General features: G+C 33.6%; 1 protein-coding gene across 1 annotated transcript; it reads right to left on the bottom strand.

Annotated features, from left to right (window-relative positions):
• Positions 1-19,159: 19,159 nt before the first annotated feature.
• Positions 19,160-22,422, bottom strand: IWZ02DRAFT_371926 (uncharacterized protein; the record flags this gene model as incomplete). The annotated part of the gene is made up of 3 exons (XM_066764596.1): positions 19,160-21,314; positions 21,363-22,114; positions 22,162-22,422. The coding sequence occupies 3 exons, from the start codon at positions 22,420-22,422 to the stop codon at positions 19,160-19,162; spliced, it is 3,168 nt and encodes a 1,055-aa protein (XP_066626666.1).
• Positions 22,423-22,667: the final 245 nt, after the last annotated feature.

Here is a 22,667-nt window from a genome sequence, read left to right as displayed (position 1 = left end):
ACCTACTAGGTTATTATAATTCTATATAAGGATCTTACCGCGTAGTAGGGTACTATTAGATACCTATACTTTACTATTCTAGTAGATAAGACCCTAGGGGTCTATAGAATACCCCTCTCTAGTACTATCTACTCCTATTACGCCGCCTATATAGACCTCTTAAGATAGAGGGTTCTCTCTCTAGCTATCTAGAAGTAGCTAGAGGAGGGACTTAGGGGAGTTAGTATATACTATTTTACTAAGAGTAGCTACTACTACCTCTTAGTAAGGCGTTAGACTTAGTACTAAGCTAATACTAGTAAGTAAAGACGCTATAAGGGGGTATTACTTATATTATTAGACTTATTTTAAGAGTAGTATTACTAGTACCTCTACTTTAAGTAGGTACTATAATACGTCTATCTAGCTAGTAACTAGGGGTATAGTAGTACCTAGTAACTCCTTAAGGTCTTTTACTTAGAGCTTCTATTATAGAGTAGGTAATAGTATATCTAATACTAGTTATTTATCTACTTCTTTAAAGCCTCTTACGTAGTTAGGACGGTATAATAAACTATTAGTAGAATTACTTAAGCTAGGTTTATAGCTAATCTTAAAGTTAAATTCTACTAATAACTCTATATATCTAGCCTACCTTATAGTTAGGTATTTAGTATCTATAAAATAGTAGAGGTTATTATAATCTATAAGGACTTATGTTAGAGTAGGTATATATACTAGGTAGTACTACTACGTTTTAAAGTACTCTATAATTATAAGTAATTCCTTATTATAGGTATTATACTATACCTCTATAGTAATAAATTTACGTAAGTAGTAGGTAATTAGGTACTAATAGGTAGCCCTATTACTACTAATAGCTAGCTATAGAAGTATTCCTATATATATATAGTTAGATATATCTATAATTAGGGTTAGTAGATACTTTAGATTATAGTACTATAGTAGGGGGCCTTCTAGGAAGGCTACTTATAGCTACTTAAAGGCTATCTAGGCGGCCTCTAGCTAATACTAGAGTTAGTACTATCTTATAGATCTCTTTCTAGTCTTCTTCTTCTTTACTTCTATAGTATCTAATAAGACGCCTACTAGGGCCTAACTAGCCTCCTATAGGAGTTTATATAGAGGTTAGGTTAGTATAGAGTAGTTCTAGATAAACTAGTAATAGAAGTTAGTAAAGCCTAGGAATACTTATATATCCTTATAGCTTTATAGCTCTAGCTATTCTTTAATAGTCTAGACCCTCTTAGCGTCTATTTAGACGCTATTAGGGGTAGTTATAAACCCTAGAAACTTAATATATTTTATATAGAATACGTACTTTAAGATTTTAGCGTATAGTTTCTACTTCTATAGCTATTATAAGATTTATTTTACGTATTATACGTAGTCTATATTATTTTAGAAGTATATAAGAATATTATCTAGGTAGATAACGTAGATAGAGTCTAGGAGCCTAGCTATAGCTTAGTAGATATATACTTAGAAAGATATAGGAGTATTAGCTAGTCTAAAAGATATAACTAGATACTTATAGTAGCTATACTACGTCTTAAAGACTATCTTCTACTTATCTTCTATCTTAATTTAGAGCCTATAGTAGGCGTTATAGAGGTCTAACTTTATATATATAGTAGCCCCTAATACGTAGTCTATTAGCTTTCTAATAAGGGGTAGAGGGTAGTAGTTCTTAATAGTAACCTTATTAAGCCTCTAGTAGTCTATATAAAGGCGTAGGGTTCTATTAGCCTTAGGTATAAAGAGGATTAGGGCCCCTATAGGCGACTTACTTAGTCTAATCTATCTAAGATATAGTACCTTCTCTAAGTACTCTCTAAGGATACTTAATTCTCTCTTAGATAGGTTATATATAGGTAACTATAGTAGTATTCTACTATCCTTAAGATTAATTATATAGTTATATACTAAGTTCTAGGCTAATATACTAGTAAGATTACTATTAAAGATATTATTAAAGTTAGTATATTACTCTAGAAGGCTCTAGATTAGGCTCCTACTAGTACCTATATAGAATACTAGATATAAAGCGTAACTACCTCTATTAGGATAGCTAGTAGTTATAGGTAATTATAGGCCCTATAGGGTTCTACTAGGGCCTAGGTAGTTAACCTACTAGAGTTATTATACTATAGACCTATAGGTCTAGGTACTATAGATATATCTCTTAGAGCTAACTTTCTTTCTTAATTTCTCTAATAATACTTATTTAATTATAGGTTTATAGTCTAGGTTAGTCTAGGAGAAAGATAGCCTATATCTCTAGAAGTACTAAAAGTAGTATTTAGTCTTAGAAATCTATTCTAGGCTAAGAATTAGTTTAAATACTATATCTTAGCTCTCCTAAAATAGTTAGGGGCCTATAGCTTAGCTCTAACCTTAATTATCCTATATAGTTATAGTAAGCTAATAGGCTAGTCCTAAGATAAGAGGAGACCTATTAGCTAAGATAGTATTTAGATAGTAACTAGGTAGCTCTTAGATAGGAACTAGGCCCTTATCCTAAGCTACTAATCTCTAAACTAGGTTTAGGGTAGTACTATTATTAATAAGAGCTATTAGAGAGTATATCCTAGTAGCTATATTATATATAATACGAACTACTAATAAGTTATATATTACTTAATAGTCTCTTTATTAATCCTTCTACCCTAGTTACTAAGACCTTAGGTATATAACTAGGGCGTACCTTTTTCTAACTTTTTATTAGTTAATAGTAGTTAGTCCCTTCTTAGCTAGAGAGTACTACCCTTTTAGTACTAATTACTAGTCTAATAGTTCTTTAGTCTACTCCCCTAATAGGTTACTTTATTAGCTACGCCTCTAGATAGGGAGCTCTAGTATTTCTTCTTAGGCCTTAGCCCCTAGGGAGGTACTAAGCTAGTTTTAAACTAGCCTCTTTTAGGCGCTCCTTTAGAGTTACTCTTTAGAGATATCTACCCTAGGAGCTCCTCTACCTTCTTAACTTTAGTAAATATATTATACTTAGTCTTTATATAACTCTTAGTACTTATCTTAGTTAATTTAGTATATAAGATTAGGTATACCTATAAGAACTAGTATATAACGCGGTACTCCTTATTAATAATCTTAAACTTAAGATATTATTCTTTAGCTTCTAGTATAGACTATAGGCTTTTAAACTCTTACCCCTTTATTTAGGTAGTATTAAAGAACTTCGTATATATCTTAAACCTCTATATATTAGGGTCCTAGATCTAGTCTATAATAAATATATAGAAGTCTTTAAAGTAGACTAGGGGGTCTATCTTTAAGTTAAGGGCGTTAAATACCTTATTATATAGGTTTACCTTACTAATAGCTAACCCCTAGGTAGCCTATTATAACTAATACCCTAAATCTTTAGAGGTACTATATATCTTAAACGCGTTATTTAGGGTCTAGAACTAGAAGTCTATATTCTTTACCTCTAAGCTTATAAGCTTAGGCGTAGGGGCCTTAATAAGGGAGCTAAGAGGATTATAATAGGGAGCTTATAAATTAGGTTATAAGTTAGGCCTAACTAGGGTTATAATAGGTAGCTCTAAGAGACTTTATTTAATCTCCTAAAGCCTCTAGACCTATTAGTATATATTAGTAAACTCCTCTATATTTACGGAATTAAGCGTTACTAAGAGTACTATAATCTTATTATTAATAGTTATAACGTATAGATTTAGTATTAGGGTAGCTAAGAGCTAGCTCTTACGATTATTTAGGGACTAGACTTTAATATAAGTATCTTTATTAACTAGGAGGAGGACTATCCTCTAGTTAGTAGTCTCTTAGCCTCTAACTAGCTAGTTTATAGCTAGTAAGCTAGCCTCTAGGTTAACGCTTTCTAAACGAGTTATAGGAGCTATTTTTAATTTAACTAGCTATAGTAGTTAAAGGTTTTAAATATAAGATTTAGTACTATAGGGAGTTAAATTAAGTATGAATAATAATAATATATTTAGTATAGATATTAGACGAAACCTTAGTTTATAAGGTTTTATCTCTAAAGGGCTTTTATATACTTTTACTAATACGTATAGCCCTTTTTAGGTTCTAGTTAGGGTCTACTAGGTCCTAAATTAATCTATCTATAGATCTAGAGTCTATAGTATTATACTATAGTACTAAATCTTATAAGGTTCTTCTATATAAATACCCTTAGATAGCCTACTAGTTAGTCCTTTAAGGAAGTTCTCTTATAGTAAAGAATCTACTATATTCTCTACTATAAACTATCTACTATATAGTATAAAATAAAGATATTACCTATCTTTATAGAATACTACTAATAGATAGTAATAGATCTTATTACTACTAATAACTAGCTTTATTACTAAAGTCTTATTAATATTAGTAAGACTTACTATAAATATATATCCTTTCTACTATTTAGCTACTAATTAGGTAAGTAGTTAGTATATAAGGGTAGAGATAGCCTAAGTAAAATAGACTCTATTCTTAACCTCTAATCTTCTCTTCTCCTATACTATTAGGCTAGTATCTTTAAATATAAGACTCCTAGCTAATAGGTCTAGTAGAACCCTCTCTTAGTAGAGCTATAGTAATCCTATTAGTAGCTTAATACTATTAGGAAGTTAGAGTACTATATAGGTAAGAATTATTCTTAAGTATCCTCCTAAATTAAGTATAAACTCTATTACTATCTTTACTAACTACTCTAAGCTCTTTAGACTAAGTATTAGTATAGGTATAATCTAATAGACTAGGAGGTTTATACGCGTTATAAACTAGAAGGTTACTATTATATATAGTTTACTTTCTAAATTAATAAGAGTTCTAGTATAGGATACTTAATTAACTAGTACTAATACTAGTAGGAATTTACCTCTTATATACTAATTAGCCTTATACTAATAGACTATAATCCTACTATTTAACCTCCTCTAGTTTATAACTTTACTCTAGACTATAACTATAGCTAGAGCTCCTTATTTTCTAATTTAGACTCTATAATATCTTTAATCTCGTTCTCTAGTAATAGCTAGACTACTATAGTCTAGAGAGTATAAGTAGGCTTATATAGGTACTTACTAATAAAGTAAGTATTACTACTATAACGTTAATAGAGCTTAGATATATATTACTAGCTTACCTCTAAGTCTAATACCTACTTAGCGCGCTAGATAGCTAAATAGACTAGGCTAGTAGGTTTCTATTCTATAGCCTTAGAGGTAGTACTTATTTAATTTAACCGTCCTTATAGTATTATTATAGTACTACTAGAGGCCTAACCTATTAACCTACTCTTATAGAATTAGCTATTAGCCTAGTAACTACTATTACGCGCGCTACTATTATTATTTCTAAGTTATTCTATAGAATTACTAACCTAGATAAGAAGGGCTATATACTAGTTCTAAGACTCTCCTCCTAAGGCTAACCCTACTATCTAGACTAATAGTTTACGGCTTAGTATATTCTCTAGAAGACTAATCTTAGCTAAATCTAGCTACTTATCGCCTCCTACTAACTATAAAACCTAATTAAACTTAGTAAAAAACTCCTAGAATAGTACTCTCTACTAATATAATATATATATCTAGCGCTACGCGTTTACTACTTAGTAAGAATTACTATAGATTAGCTCTAAGTATATAAGTAGTTACTTAAAGGTTATACTAGGATTATCCCTATATTATTTAAACTAGAGCGTTATTTAGTAGGCGGCTTTACTACTAAGTTTAGCCTAGATAGTAAATAACTAAGTCTTTAGCGCGTAGTAAGTATAGTCTAGGCTTATCTTATTATAAACTATATCTATCTATATATCTAGCCCGTCCCTATTACCCTTATAAATAGGTATCTCTAGTAAGATCTTAGTTAGTTTACCTACTTAGTACTTATACTTCTTCTTATTAGTCTAATAGGCTATCTACTACTATAGTAACTAGATAACGTTAGGATTTAGTAGACTAATAGTTAGTTAGTAGTATAGCTACTAATTCTACTATTATACGTAGAGTACTTCCTACTACTATTAGTACGTCTATTCTATAAGGTAGGCCTACTTATCTAGGAGTAACTTCTACTACTACTATAAGGCCGCCTATTAGGTAGCCTAATTATCTTACTACTACTACTCTATTATTTATTAATAACTAATTAAATATTAGGAGATTAAGATATAGATATATAAGTTAACTTCTTTCTTATAGTAATAATTAGTTATAGTAAGCTAGTCTTATAATAGTAGGATTAAAGTACTAATCTAAGTAAGTATATATAGAGAATTAGTACTTTAAGCCTAATACTTTAACTTTAGGATCTATCTAAGAATATAAATAGTTAGAAACTATAATACTTTACTAGGGCTAGTAGTAATAACTACCTTATTTCTAAAAGCCTTTTCTATAAGTTCTATTACTATATATAGAAATCTCTTTCTTTTATTATCTATAGTCTAGTTCTTAGGATTTCTAGGCTTAGCCTTTACTATAGGTACTTTACCTTTTCCTTTTTCTACTACCTTTCTTACTAGAGAAGCTAAAGATAAGGTATCCTTATTAGAAGAGGCTAAAGATACTATAATTAGTATACTATTCTTACCTATCTATTTCTTTCTTAGAGGGCCTTTCTAGGTTAGACTTTTAGCTACTCTACCCTTCTTAGTAGTATTAACCTTACTAGTTAACCTAGATTCTTACTCTTTTACTTACCCTCTCTAGTTCCTCTTATCTTTTCTTACCTTCTCCTACTTCTTCTTCTTATAATAGAGTAACTTTTAATTTATAGTCTTAGCTATAGTAGCTAACCTTTTAATCTCTTTTTTATACTAGGATTAAAGGTAGGCCTCTCTCTAGATCTCCTTAAGACCTATAGAATCTATATAGTCTACTAGCTAAGCCTTATCCTAGTATATAAGATTCTCTAGGTTAGCTAGGTATAGGCTATCCTAAATTCTAGATAAGAGGGTATCTAGCGTATTTTTAAGACCTTACCTAGAGGTTACTATAATAAGATAAGGTCTATCCTTATTAGGCCTTTTCTCTCCCTCTCTTTCTTTAGGGCTAAGGATAATAAAGCTAGGAGAAGATCTATCTTTTAATAAACTTAGGCTTTCCTTAATTAATTACTTAAGGATATTAGATAGAAAGGGATAGAAGTATAACTCCTACTTTAAAGGGAAGCTATCTCTAGTTAGTTAATATAGAGAGGTATAGAGGGAGGTATAGGTCTTAGTAAAGTATATATTATATACTTTATAAAATAAAAGTAGAGTTAAGTCTTACCTAGGATAGAAAAAAAAGCTAGAACCTACTAGGTCTTTAGTAGGGCCCTCCTTAGTCCCTTTATCTTTTTTAGATACCTTACCTCCTATAATCCCTTAAGTAGATACCTCTTAAGAGCCTAGTAGTAGAGAAGAGGGAGGATTACCCTAGCTATAGCCCTCTTTCTATAGGGTATCCTACTCTTTTTCTTTTATAGATCCTTAACCTTTCTTAGTAGTAGGACCTATCTTACCTTTTCTAGAACTATTAGCCCTAGGTTTTCCTTCTTTCTTAGTAGGTAAGAGGCCGTATAATATAGTAGACTAAGTTTAGATAGTTTTAGATAGATTCTTAAAAGGAGGATTAGGACTTATAGAAGAGCCTTATTATTTATTATTAAATTAGTAGGATCCTAGGGTATAGAGGGAATAGATATACCTTAGTTAGTCTAAGGCTTACTAGAGCCTATATATAATACTTAGTAATTATAGGATATTATTAGTTATATAGAGATAGAATCCTAGGATAAGAGGTAAGAGGTAAGAGGATAGAATAGAGATAGAGGTAGAAATATATAGAGGTAGAAGGAATATAAGAGAGAAGAAAGAGGAAGAAAGAAGTAGGGATATATAGTATAGTTAGAATAGGGGGTAAGAGGAGAGAATAAGAAAGAGGAAAGAGTAGGGAGTAAGAAGAGAGAAGAAGAAAGAGGAAAGAGTAGGAGGAAGAGAAGAGAGGTAAAGAGAGGAAAGAAGAAGAGAAGAAAGAAGAAGAGAGAAAAAGCTTATAGGAAGATATATTAGACTATTATATAGGTTTACTTTAGTTATTTATTATTTAATAGAAGATATTAAAAAAAAGAAAAAAAGGGAAGATAGATAAGGTAGAGGAGTAGGCCTAACTATATAGGTAAATTCTAGTACTAAGATATAGGGCTTATTAATAAGGAGATATAGGGTAATTATATAACTAAACCTACTATTTTATCTTATTACGCTACTTCTTAACTAAAGTATATTATATATAATTTTCTTAATTAAGTAGTATCTACTAGTATCTTATCTCTAGTTTTTCTTTTTTTTCCTTTAAGATAAGGGTTTAAAAGGCTCCTTAATCTACTATAAAATAACTATCTAAGTAATAGATTTTACGGAACTTAGTTTAGTCTTAAAGATTAAAAAGAATTTTACCTTAGGCTAGGTTTAAACTTCTAACCTTTAACTAAAAAAGATATTCTAGGTAGTATAGCTAAGCCTAAGGCCTAGGACTAGAGTATAGTAAGTACTTACCTACTATTAGTAAGTATAAATACTAGGGTATTAAGGCTAAAGCCTAATAACTCTATCTCTCTAAAGGGACCCTTAATATAGTATCTTATAACTAGTTAAGTATTCTACTATACTATAGTAATAAGTTTATAGAATAAGCTTATAAAATTAAAATATAAAGTAACCTTAAAGAATATTATAGTTATAATTCTTAATCTACTTAGCTATAGACTAGATCTTAGTAAATTATACGCTATATACTTTATAAAAGGTAGGGGTAAGTAGTATTCTCTTAGCCCCTTATACTATATATAGGTTAGATTAATTACTAAAATAGGTTAGACTAGCCCTAACCTAGATAGCCTATCTAGATTAAAAAAAGCTTAGACTACCTCTCTACTAAAAAAAACCTAGATAGCCCTATCTAGTTTAGAACCTATTAGTTAAGCTAGTTTAATTAATTAATTATTTATTACTACTAATAATAATATAATATTAATAAGATAAGGGTCTAGTAGTAACTTATTAAGAACTAGATACCTAAAGCTTTATCTCTAAAAAAAAATCCCGTTCTTACTAGCTAAAGATATTTAAGGTATAATAGTACCTCTTAAATACTATATCTTATTCTACTACTTATTCTAATATATTATATTTAGCCTTCTATAATCTTAAGGAGGTTTCTTTAGCTATAAACTATAGTCTATATATAGTAGTATAGGAAGGCTAGATATAATAGCTTAAAAATATAGTATTAATCTAGAAACTTAGCCTACTTTAATACTTCTAAGGTTATATAGTAGGATATATAAGATAAATTAGATAAAGAGGAGGTTTACTTAATTTAAAATTTAAAATCTTCCCTAGCTAATAGGTAATATAAATATAATAAGTATAAAGAGAATTTATACTTAGGTCCTTCTATAGTAGTTAATAATAGCTCCTTTAATATTATAGTAGTAGTAGATAATATTATAGTTTCTAACTATTTATATTCTTAGATAGATCCTATAGTTAAAGTATTAGGCTTAAAGTACTAATTCTCTATATATACTTACTTAGATTAGTACTTTAATCCTACTATTATAAGATTAGCTTACTACGACTAATTATTACTATAAGAAAGGAGTTAACTTATATATCTATATCTTAATCTCCTAATATTTAATTAGTTATCTATAGATAATAGAGTAGTAGTAGCTAGATAATTAGGCTACCTAGTAGGTAGCCTTATAGTAATAGTAGTAAGATAATTAGGCCGCCTAGTAGGTAGCCTTATAGTAGTAGTAGTAGAGGTTACTCCTAGATAAGTAGGCCTACCTTATAGAATAGGCGTACTAATAGTAGTAGGAAGCGCTCTATATATAATAGTAGAACTAGTAGCTATACTACTAACTAACTACTAGTCTATTAGATCCTAACGTTATTTAGTTACTATAGTAGTAGATAGCCTACTAGGCTAATAAGAAGGAGTATAAGTACTAAGTAGGTAAACTAACTAAGATCTTACTAGAGATACCTATTTATAAGGGCGATAGAGATAGACTAGACGCGTTAATAGATATAGTTTATAATAAGATAAGCCTAGACTATACTAACTATATACTAAAAACTTAGTTATTTACTATCTAGGCTAAACTTAGTAGTAAAGCTACCTACTAAATAACGCTCTAGTTTAAATAATATAGGGATAATCCTAGTATAACCTTTAAGTAACTACTTATATACTTAGAGCTAATCTATAGTAATCCTTACTAAGTAGTAAACGCGTAACGCTAGATATATACGTTATACTAGTAGAAAGTACTATTCTAGAAGTTTTTTACTAAGTTTAATTAGGTCTTATAGCTAGCTAGAAGTAATAAGTAGCTAGATTTAGCTAAGATTAGCCTTCTAGAGAACGCGCTAAGCTATAAACTATTAGCCTAGATAGTAGGGTTAGCCTTAGAAGGAGAGTCTTAGGACTAGTATATAGTCCTTCTTATCTAAGTTAGTAATTCTATAGAGAGACTTAGAAATAATAATAGTAGTACGCGTAATAGTAGTTACTAGGCTAATAGCCGATTTTATAAGGGTAGGTTAATAGGTTAGGCCTCTAGTAGTATAGTAATAACGCCGTAAGGACGATTAAACTAAATAAGTACTACCTCTAAAGCTATAGAATAGGAGCCTACTAGTCTAGCCTACTTAGCTATCTAGTATACTAAGTAGATATTAGATATAGAGGTAAGCTAATAACGTATATCTAAGCTCTATCTACGTTATAGTAGTAATACTTACTTTATTAGTAAGTACCTATATAAACCTACTCGTCCTTCCTAGGCTATAGTAGTCTAGCTATTACTAGAGGACGAGATTAAAGATATTAAGGAGCCTAAATTAGAAAATAAGGAACTCTAGCTATAGTTATAGTCTAGAGTAAAGTTATAAACTAGAGGAGGTTAAATAGTAGGATCGTAGTCTATTAGTATAAGGCTAAATAGTATATAAGGGGTAAATTCCTACTAGTATTAGTACTAGTTAATTAAGTATCCTATACTAGAACTCTTATTAATTTAGGGAGTAAACTATATATAATAGTAACCTCCTAGTTTATAATATATATAAACCTTCTAGTCTATAAAATTACGCCTATACTAATACTTAGACTAAAGAGCTTAGAATAGTTAGTAAAGATAGTAATAGAGTTTATACTTAATTTAGAAGAATACTTAAGGATAATTCTTATCTATATAGTATCCTAACTTCCTAATAGTATTAAGTTACTAATAGGAGTACTATAGCTCTACTAAGAGAGGGTCCTACTAGACCTATTAGCTAGAAGCCTTATATTTAAGGATACTAGCCTAATAGTATAGGAGAAGAGAAGATTAGAGGTTAAGAATAGAGTCTATTTTACTTAGGCTATCTCTACCCTTATATACTAACTACTTACCTAATTAGTAGCTAAATAGTAGAAAGGATACGTATTTATAGTAAGTATTACTAATATTAATAAGGCTTTAGTAATAAAGCTAGTTATTAGTAGTAATAAGATCTATTACTATCTACCTAAGTAGATTAGTAATAAGTACCTACCGTTATTTAATAAGGCTCTTATAGATTTACTCCCTTCTAACTAACTAGAAATTAATTATAAGATTAAACTAAATAAGCTACTAAATAGGAAGGACCTAGACCTCTCCTAGGAACTACTATATAGGATAAGCTATAAGGAGTTACTTATCTTATATAAGACGTTATATAAGCTCCTAGAGAAGGGGTTTATATATATAAGTAACTTTCTAGCTACGGCTCTAGTACTATTTATAAAGAAACCTAGTAGAGGATTAAGGTTTTATTATAATTACTAGGCTCTTAACGCCCTAATAAGGAAGGACTATTATCTACTTCTACTAATTATAGAAATATTAGCCTAGATTAGATAAGTATACTAGTTTACTAAGCTAGATATAGTCTTAGTATTCTACTACGTTTATATTACTAAAGGAGATAAATAGCTAATAGCCTTCTATACCTAATTTAGACTATTTAAGTAGTTAGTAACGCTATTTAGCCTTACTAACGCTCCTAGTACCTTTTAATAGTATATTAACTAGGTACTAAGAGAGTTTCTAGATAATTACGCTTTAGCCTATATTAATAACGTTCTAATCTTTATAGAGGGATCCTAGAAGGAGTATTATTACTAGGTTAGGATAGTAATAGACTACTTACTTATAGTAGGTCTCTATATTAATATTAGGAAGTATAAGTTTAAGGTCTAATTAATAAAATACCTTAGCTATATTATTAAGGCTAGATAAGGAGTATATATAGACCTATCTAAGGTTAAGGTAGTAAAGAACTAGGCTAGACTAACTACTATTAAGACTATATAAGGCTTCTTAGGCTTTACTAGCTTTTATTATTATTTTATTAGTAGTTTCTTAGAGATTATAGAACCTTTTATTAGGCTTATACGGAAAAATAAGGAGTTTAGATAGGATAATAAGACTAAGAGCGCGTTTAAGAGGTTAAAGCTAGTATTTATTAAGGCGCCTATACTAATATAGTTTAACCTAGAAAGAGAGATAGTATTAGTAATAGACTTATTAGGTTATGCTACTAGGAGAGTCCTTTACTAACGTAATAATTAGGAAGTCCTCTAACTAACTACCTTCTACTTAAGGAAGAGTAATATATATAAAGTAAACTATAAGATCTATAATAAGGAGCTCCTAGTAATTATTAAGGCGCTAGATAAATAGGGTTACCTATTAAGGAGTATTAGTAGCTTTACTATCTAGATAGACTATAAAAACTTAGAGTACTTTATAACTAGTAAGTAACTAAATAAGCGTTAAGTCTACTAGGTAGAGAAGCTTAGTTAGTATAACTTTATAATAGTATATATTCTAGGGAAGGATAATACCTAACTAGATATACTATTATAAAGAGAGTAAGACCTACCTACTAACGTAGATAATAGCCGCTTAAAGTACTACTTTACCTAAATACTTAAGTTATTACCTACTAGCCTTATAATAATAAAGGCTAGTTAAGAGGAAGAACTAGTAGAGGAGGATACTATATAGGTATACCCTATTATATTAGGCGGTAATAATACTAGGGCTAAATAGATAACTAATATATAGAGAGAGTTAGTAGGAGAGGATAGAGCTTACTAGGCCCTAAAGATAGTAGTACTTAGTAGGAGTAGGATAGTACTAGTAGAGCTCTTTCTTAGTAAGATATTAATATCTAACCTAATATTAGATAATAGGGGGAACCTTTATTAGTATAGTTACTTATAGGTACTAGATTCTAAACCTCTATAAACTAGTATCCTCTAGATAATATATAACTCTCTAGAGGTAATCTACCTTAGTAATAATAAGATAGTATCCTAGCTCTACTATCTTAAGTTATTTTAGCTAAACTATAACGCGTAGGTAAAGTAATTTAGGCGTAATTATAACGTCTATAGAGCGACTAAATTCTAGAGAGACTATAAGTAAGAACTACTCTAACTACTTCTAGTTCTAAATTAATAGTAGTAAGAGGTATCTATAGATTTTATAGGCCCTCTTATAGCTAGTAAGAAGAATACCTATATACTAGTTATTATAGATAGGCTATTAAAAGGCGTAATTCTAGAACCCTATTACGATCTAATAGCTAAGGCTATAGCGTTATTATTCCTATAAATATACTACTAGCGCTATAGGTTACCTAACGCTATTATATTAGACTAGAGTTCGTAGTTTATAAGTTTTTTATAGGAACGCGTCTATAAACTATTAAAGATTTAGTAGTATCTCTTAATAGGTTACTACCTAGAGACGGATAGTTAGACTAAGAGAGTAAATATAGAGGTTAAGTAGATATTAGCCGCGTTAGTTAACTAAGTATAGAACGACTAGGCTAACTACTTACTAGTTATTAAGTTCGCGTTAAATAATAGGATGTTAGCTACTATAGGCCTTAGTCTATTCTTCTTATTATATAGTTATTACGCTAACCCCTTATAAATAAGACTCTTAGAAGGCCCCTAGCGCGTTACTAACCTATAAATACTAGTAGTATAAGGTAATACTATCGTAATAAAGATCTAAGAGGCTACTACTTAGGTAGAAAACGCGATAACCACGTTCTAGGTAGACTAGGAGTAGTAGGTAAACTACTATTATAACGCCTTACTAGTATATAAAGTAGGTAATAAAGTTTAGCTAAGCCTTTATAATATCTCTATAGACTATCCTATTTAGAAGCTAGATTACTAGTTAGTAAAGTATACTATAACATAAGTTATTTTAAATAAGGCCTACTAGTTAGATATACTAGGTACTATCTATAATATCTTTAATATAGACCTACTATAACTAGTATCTAATAACGCCTTACTAAGCTAGGTATATATAGATTATTAGCCGCCTATAGTTATTATTAATAATAAGAATAAGTAGGAGGTAGAATATATACTAGATAAGTATTAGCGTTAAAACTATTAATAGTTCTTAGTAAAGTAGACTAGGTACGTAAGACTAATATAGAAACTAGTATCTATATTTAAGGATATAGTAGCCGTTAACGAGTTTAAAGCTAGTTAACGAGTTTAGGTTAAAAGTAAGGAAGTACTACTAAATAATAAGTAAATAATAGTAGACCCTAGTAGTAGAACGTCTAATAAGTAATAGTACTATCTAAATAAGCTACTAGTAGTACTACCTATACCTAGGCGCTATAGTACTAGGCTTAAGTAAGTAAACTAGCTAGATTAGGACTCTAACTAATAGAAGGCTACTAGTAATATATACTAACTATATAAGCCTACCTATAACGATTCTCTTTATAAGGTCTAGAACTACTAAACCCTACTTATACTCTACTTACTATTCTACTAACTCTATAATCTTTACGACTATACTACCTTATAACCTTATTATCCTACTATACTATAGACGCTAATAATAACTACTTACGTAACTTATGTAACCGCGTTACTAAGCTTAAGAATCTTCCTTCTCTAGTTAATACTATAGACCCTATAGCTTCTTCTATTATCCCTATAGACCTAGCCCTCCCTCCTAATAAGGCTAACCCTACTACCTACCCTAATACTTACTCTAGTAACTCTTACTTTAGCGCTACTCTCTATATCCCTCCTATCTTTAGTAATATTAAAGACCTTCTTAGCGTTAAGCTCTATAGTTACTACTTTTATATTATATTAGGCCCTAGTTAGAACGACCTTAATAACTCTATCTATAATATTATTACTACTACTAGTAGTATAATCCTCTCCTTCCCTAACTTTAGTAATACTAAGGATAAAGAGAAGAACTACTTAGGCCTATTCCCTCCTAGATCTATCTAGTATTAGATTATTATAGATAAGGTTATTATTAGTTTTACCCCTTATAACGCCCTACCTATACCTAGTTATAACGCGCGCTAGATCTTACCTACTAAGCTATATATACTTATTACTATTAGTATTACTAAGCTACTCTAAGGCTAGTACTATTTAATCTATACCCTACTCCTATTCCCTTACCTTAGTATTAATAAGCGCTTTATAGTCTAGTAGGGCTACCTATTACCTAGCTATATTACTAACTACTACGTCTACTTATAGTAGATCTATAGCGACGAGCTAGAGTATAATACGTTTATTATTTACTATTCTAATACCTACCTCTTTCTATCCCTCTCCCTTAGTAATATAATTAAGGCTATAGGTAGCCTTATCCTTAACCGCCCTAGTAGTCTACCTAACTATAAGATCTAGTTCCTTACCTACTCTACTAGTACTAACATCCTACTATTTAGCTAGCTATCTAATAAGTATAAGTCTAGCTAGGGTCTTATCCTCCCTATTAAGTAGTTCTACTACCTAATCTTTATCTATATTAGAAACCTCCCTAACCTAGGCTATATCCTCTATAAGTACCCTAGTAATAAGAAGTTCTAGGCCCGTCTTATCTCTTACGGCTTTACTAATAAGTAAGCTACTATAGTAACCCTAGTAGCTACCTTAGCTCCTACTCTTTCCTTACTATTCCTCTTTTTTATATAGTAGATTAGCGTTATATTTAATAGCGTAAAGGGGGAGGTATTATTATAGTTTCTAACTATTTATATCCTTAGATAGATCCTATAGTTAAAGCGTTAGGCTTAAAGTATTAATTCTCTATATATACTTACTTAGATTAGTACTTTAATCCTACTATTATAAGACTAGCTTACTACGACTAATTATTACTATAAGAAAGGAGTTAACTTATATATCTATATCTTAATCTCCTAATAGATAAATACTTCCTAAGTAAGTTATAGTCTAATATATTAACTTACTTTAATACTTACTATATTATAAATAATCTAGAGTTCCTCCTAATAATAACTTAGTAGGTAACTACTTAATAATAGCTTACTTAGGTCTATACTATAGTCTACTATTAATATTAACTACTACTATAGCTAATTATTACTTAAAGTAGTCTTTACTTTAGGTAGAGTTTAGTCTTTACTTTAGTTAGTATTTACTTTAGTAGTCTTATTATAGTAGGCTATTATACTCTACTTAACTACCTTTCTACCTATCTAACCTTTTAACTTATCTACTTTACTACTCTCTATTCTTTAACTTATCTACCTTTCTTACTTATTTACTTCTTTAACTTATCTACTTCTCTACTTATCTACCTTTTTAACTTATTAACCTTTTAGCTTATTATCTTAAAATATACTATTAATCTTAAGATTACTAGCTCTTATATAGATAAAATAACTAATTACTATTCCTAGTAAATTATTATAGCTAATACTAATATTATTAAAATTATATAGACTAATAGGCGCCTAAAAGATTAGAATTATCTTAAGAATATTCTTAGAGTCTTATACCTTAGTATAATAGCTATTAATATAAAGGTTATAATTATTAATATCTAGTATATAATATCTTATCTAATAAACTATTAGACTCTAACTATTACTAAAGTACCCTTCTATATAATATAAGTTTCTATAATAGAAAAGTTACTAAGGATCTACTATACCTTATAATATTAATAAAAAATACTTAGTAGGAGTTAGATAGTATTTTCTAAACTTACTATATAAACCTTAACTAAGTAAGACTACCTTCTTAGAAATTTATAGATTCTAATACTAAGAGTAGTCTAACCTATAATATATAATAGAAATAGACTAAGAAGGGTAAATAGAAGTTAATTTAGAACTCTACTCTTAAAATAGAGAAGTAGATATAGATAGACCTTAAGTAGCTAGCCTAAGACTACTATACTTAGTAGTAAGATTTTTAATAGATAACCCTCTAATAGAAGTAATAAAGGCTTCTATCTAAGTAGAGATAGTAACTTTAAACGCTCCTACTAAGTTAATTACTCCTACTAACTATTCTTTTAGTTAAGAAAAAATAGCGCCTTAGTTAATAGATAAGAAAGGAAGATTATTATAGTAGTAGCTATACTTCCTTAGCTTTTACTTTATACTATTATTATATAAGGTAGTAGGGCTAATACTACTATACTAACTAACCTAAAAAGGTATAGTAAGTAAGATAGTAGCTATCTTACTTAGTTAGTCTATATATTAGGGTAGTAGTATAATACTTCTATAAGGTAGTAGGGCTAATACTACTATACTAACTAACCTAAAAAGATATAGTAAGTAAGATAGTAGCTATCTTAGTTAGTCTATATATTAGGATAGTAGTATAATACTATCTCCCTCTTAGAGGAATATATTCTTATATTTAACCTATTTAGCTATAAAGTAAATATAAGTTAGTACTAATAGGAAACTAGTCTACTAATATATAGGTACTAGGCTAGTTAGGAGATAAGGCTAACTAGTAGATAGTATAATAAAGGCTATAATAGCTATAGAAATATAGTATATATATATAGTAGTAAAAGTATAGTATATACTAGAGTATATAGATTACGTAAGTATACTACTTACTAATATATATACTCCTAAGTAATAACCTAAATTTAGCTTATACCTATAAGAGTAGTTTAACTAGGACTTTATTATAGTCTATACTCTAGATAATAGATATAGCCTAATATACTTCCTAATAAACTAACTTAGTAGAACTAATAGACGAACTAACTTAGCCTACCTAAGTAGTAAACTATCTAACTACCTAGGTATAAGCTATAATAACTAGCTTATTATATAAGGGCTATATAAGGTAGTTACTACTCTAGATAAATTCTTTAACTATATATACTACTTTAGATATATATATAGAGTAGTAGACTATAGCGTAAGGCTAGATAGTAGTTAGCCTATAGATAAAGGTAATCCTATTATTATATAACTAAGATATATAAAAGGTAGTATAGCCTAGGGTAGGTTAAGAAGTATTCTTAGAATTATATATAATTAAGCGCTTCTTAGTAGATCTACTTTAGCTATACCTCCTACTTATAAGACGTTTTACTACTACGTAATAGACTTAAACTAATAACCTCTAGGTAGGTATAAATCTTACTTACTCTATAAGGTAGTAGGGCTAATACTACTATACTAACTAACCTAAAAAGGTATAGTAAGTAAGATAATAGCTAATATATTAGGATAGTAGTATAATATATTAATAGTTTTAGAACGTAGAAGTATTCTTTTACTACTTCTAATAGGAAAGTAGAGCATTTAAGGTAGAGGCTATAGGTATTCTTTTAATTTTAAAGGTATATAGAACGGGCTCTTTTTTACTACTCCTAAAGAGACTATAGAGTAGGCGTTACTTCGCTAACCTTAGATAGGCCTACGGAGCAGCTAGCTATTCGCTACTATAGTCGTGCCTAGGGCGTCGTAATAAGTAGATATATAGATAGACTATTTAAACTTCCTATACCCACTTATGTGCTTAACTGCGACTTCTCCATTTTCCTAACTGTCAATTCCCGTAAATGACAATTAGCGATAGGGCACAGTCGAGTTCCTACGTCGCGCTTGTTGGTCCATCACTGAAGGTCGACGTCGCGGCAGCCATCTGCTCCAGTGACTTCTCTCACACGTCGTAATCGATGCACCTGGAATAAAGCAGTCTATAAGAAGCTTTCGAAATCAAAACTTGACTGGCGCTGACATGCAATGGACCCAGCGAAGTAGCATACACGACAATCAAGCAGCCGAATCCCAAGTCTCCCTCCAAGCCCGAACGCATTTGGCAATGAGCCCGCCCCCGATAGCATCGATACCATCCCTGATGACCTGCGACCGCTCCGCCGTCTTCGCCGTATTGAACACCAGGCCCTTCCGCCCAGGCCGGTCGTTGTCGTACTTGTCCGCGAAGAAATCAATCAACTTGAGCGTCGGGTTTCTCTCAGGGCCCTGCTTGCACTCGCGCAGCAAACGCACCCATTCGCGCTGCGCGACAATCTCAAAACGCAAGCCGGCATCTCTGAGGGCTGGAAGAAAGTCCTCCGTCCATCTGAAAGTCTTGGGGTTCTGCACATGGAAGACGACATCGGGGTCGTAGCTGTCGATGTTGATGGCGTCGACAAATGGAATCTCAGCACCTGAGAGCTGCAGAATGGCCGCCGCGCATTTGTCGACGGGCAGCCAGCTGGGCGTCTCGTCGAGACTGGGGAGGGCACCGATTGTTGTGGCCGCGCGAATCATGAGAGGAATAGCCTCGGTTTGATTCCACAGTCCAGTTTCCGTGTCGAAGACGATTTGGCCAGTCCGCAGCACTCTGGCCTGCTGCCCGGTAGATGTAGCCGCTGCATGGATGATGTGCTCTGTGACAAACTTGGACCTCGCGTAGCCCATATTCTGCGCATGCTCGGGGTTGGCGACAAGTGCTTCGGGTACTACGGCGGGAGCGGGAGTGCCAGCCGCGGCCGAGACTGAGGAAATGAAAGAGAAGCGAGCAGGGCGAGCAAATGGTACTGAGTGGCAAAGACGGAGCAAGTTCCACGTTCCGCGGATGTGGTGGTTTTCGAAGCTGGAGACACCGAGGTTGAAGTTGACTGCCCAGGCACTGTGGATGACGGTAGTGACGGTCGATTGCAAGAGGGAAAAGATCTCAGGCTTCAAGCCAAGGTCAGGCCTGCTGAGGTCGCTCGGCAAGGCGACGACTTTTGCATTGTTGTTTGACAAAGGCAGAAGCTTCTTGGTGTCGAGGCTCGACTTGACTCGATCCATGGCCGCAGGCTCAGAGTTGGCACGAACCAGGCAATAAACTGCTCGCACATGCGGAATCTGAGCAAGCTGCGACAGAATGTGTGCTCCCAGGGTTCCAGTGGCGCCAGTGAGGAGTACCACGTCCCCTTCTGGAACTTTCTCCCCTGGACGAAAAGGAGGGAACGACGAGTATTTGGCAATGAGCTCCCGCATCTCCTTGACCTCATCTTTCCTGTCTATTTCAGTGCCCATGCTCAGCGAGCTGAGATAACGAGCCAAGCTCGCGATGGATGGATGCTCGAAAACAACATTTTGGGGAAGAATATTGCCTGCGAGGTAGAGATCGTGCATCATGTAACTGCGCGCCCGCAGGGATTGAAGACTGTCGGTCCCAGCTTCGAAGAGATCCGTTTCCGTAAAGATGCCCTCGATTCCTAGCCGCCGGGTGAAGAGGTCAAGCAGGTACTCCTCCATGCCCTGCTGGTCCAAGACACGACCGCTGCCCACGTCTGCTGCATCCGGGTTTTCAAATCTACGGTAGAGGGCGTCAATGACGTCTGCGAACCTCTTGTAACAAGCTGCTCGGATGATAGTGCCCTTGTCGGTGCGAGGATACTCGATTCCGCGGTCCATGATCTCGATCATCTCTGGCGAAATATACCCAAACTTCTCGGCTCGGCTGTTGGCAAGTTGTATTGCCGGTGCGATTCGCTCCAAAATCTCAGATTTGCTCATGCCGGCTGTGCTGTCGCTGGGGAAAACTAAGAGACCGGGGAAAGCCATGCCGACCCCGAAAACGAGACAATCGCTGATGAGTTCGTTCTGCCGGACTTGGTTTTCGTAAGGGATCGGCAGGACCTTTTCGCCGTTGAACAACGTGATGCGATCGTCGAGACGACCTTGGTACTTCCAGGCGTCTGGGATGGTTGGGTGGGGAACGAAAGTGTCTCTTGTGTGGTAAGAATTTGGAGGGTCGTCCGAGTTTGACATGACTTTTGATGGAAGGCCATCGAGTACGACGCATTCGAACATTCCCTCTCCGATGGGGACAAATCTTAGAAAAGGCTTGACCTTGGGCAGCGGTCGCACGTAATTCCAAGACTTGTCCGCCGGGTCCCGCAGGGAAGTCATCAACTGCCCCATTTCGGTCCTGCATCGTGTTAGATGCAACATCTACGCACGATTTGGGGTCACTTACGCTCCGTAATGACCAACGAGGTACACGCCGGCATTGACAAGCTTGTCACCGAGCTCGTCCGGGCAGCTGCTGCCACCAAACAGTACCAACTTGCATTTTCTCAGGGCAGAGATACCTTCTTCAGATTCGGAAAGTACTTTGAGAGCATAAGGTACTCCATTGAAGCTCTCCGGGTCTGCCAGCTCCATAGCCGTTACAAGGTTCGCGTTTGTCAGAGGAAGCTCGGCATTGTACAGGACGGTCCGCTTGTTTGCAACGATTCCACGGAATGTCGTCGCCAACCCGTGATTGTGGAAGAGAGGAAGGGTCACAAACGCTCTCATTCCGCTGCCGAGTGCGTAGTTGGACAGACATGATCGATGTGTTTGGAAAATTGGCTTGGGAAGCCCAGTCGAGCCGGATGAATGCACAATGAAAGCCACGCAGTCCTCCTCTCTGACCAACTCAATCGATCTTTGGAATCTTGGCTCGGTCTGGCTTTTCGCTCTGTAGGACGATTGGTCGAGGAGGGGAAACTTCTGGAGCGGATGATGTGCTTGGACACTTTCAATGACTGAAGAAAATTTATCCGAGGCAACAATCTTCACGCAATGTGTCTTCTGCAGTAAAGAGACGTAGGCCTCTGTGTGAAGGCGCGTCGAGAGGAAAAGGACGCCAAAACCCATGCGTGAGAGAGCGAGGAGCGATATGACGTAATCGAGATTTGAGGGCCCAATCAAGGCAACGACTTCGCCATGGTCGCTCTTCTGTTTCTGCAAACAGTCAGGATGTGTGGCGAGTACAAGGAGTAGATGAGTACCTGAGGTTTGAGGCCTAGACGGTCGAGTTTCTTGGCGGCGGCGTCGACAAACAGATCAATGTCTCTGGAAGTGTACTCCAGCAACAGGCTGGCCCCGTCTTTGGAAGCAGGATATGCAATCATCGGAATATTCGGTACTGTTCGCGCTTTGAGGAGAATGAGGTCATTGATGCAATTAAGCTGACCTTCCTCAGCCGCTTCATGTTGAGCATCATCTTGATAAGGGAGAGGGATGCTCTTTTGAGCAATTGTTGCAGTCATATTGGAGTCGATGGACCCAGCTGAAGGTCGGTAAAAAGACTTGGGATGGAACTCAGACAATCGTACTGGAACGCGGTGGTCGTATTATAAGATGCTTTTCAACAGTGTTGGAGGTCAAGGCCTTCAGTACATCTCTGCCGCGATTGGAAGATTGCCATGTGCCAAAGACTCGTCGATGACGGAAAAGCAATGGAAAAGCGCTCGGAAAAGCACAGTGGGCCGAATCGGACCTCGAATCCCGTGCT

Source organism: Phyllosticta citriasiana, assembly GCF_038021145.1.
Source record: "Phyllosticta citriasiana strain CBS 120426 chromosome Unknown IWZ02scaffold_2, whole genome shotgun sequence".
NCBI classification, from domain to species: domain Eukaryota; kingdom Fungi; phylum Ascomycota; class Dothideomycetes; order Botryosphaeriales; family Phyllostictaceae; genus Phyllosticta; species Phyllosticta citriasiana.
The sequence above is the reverse complement of the archived record's forward strand: the minus strand, read 5'-3'. Positions and strand labels throughout refer to the sequence as shown.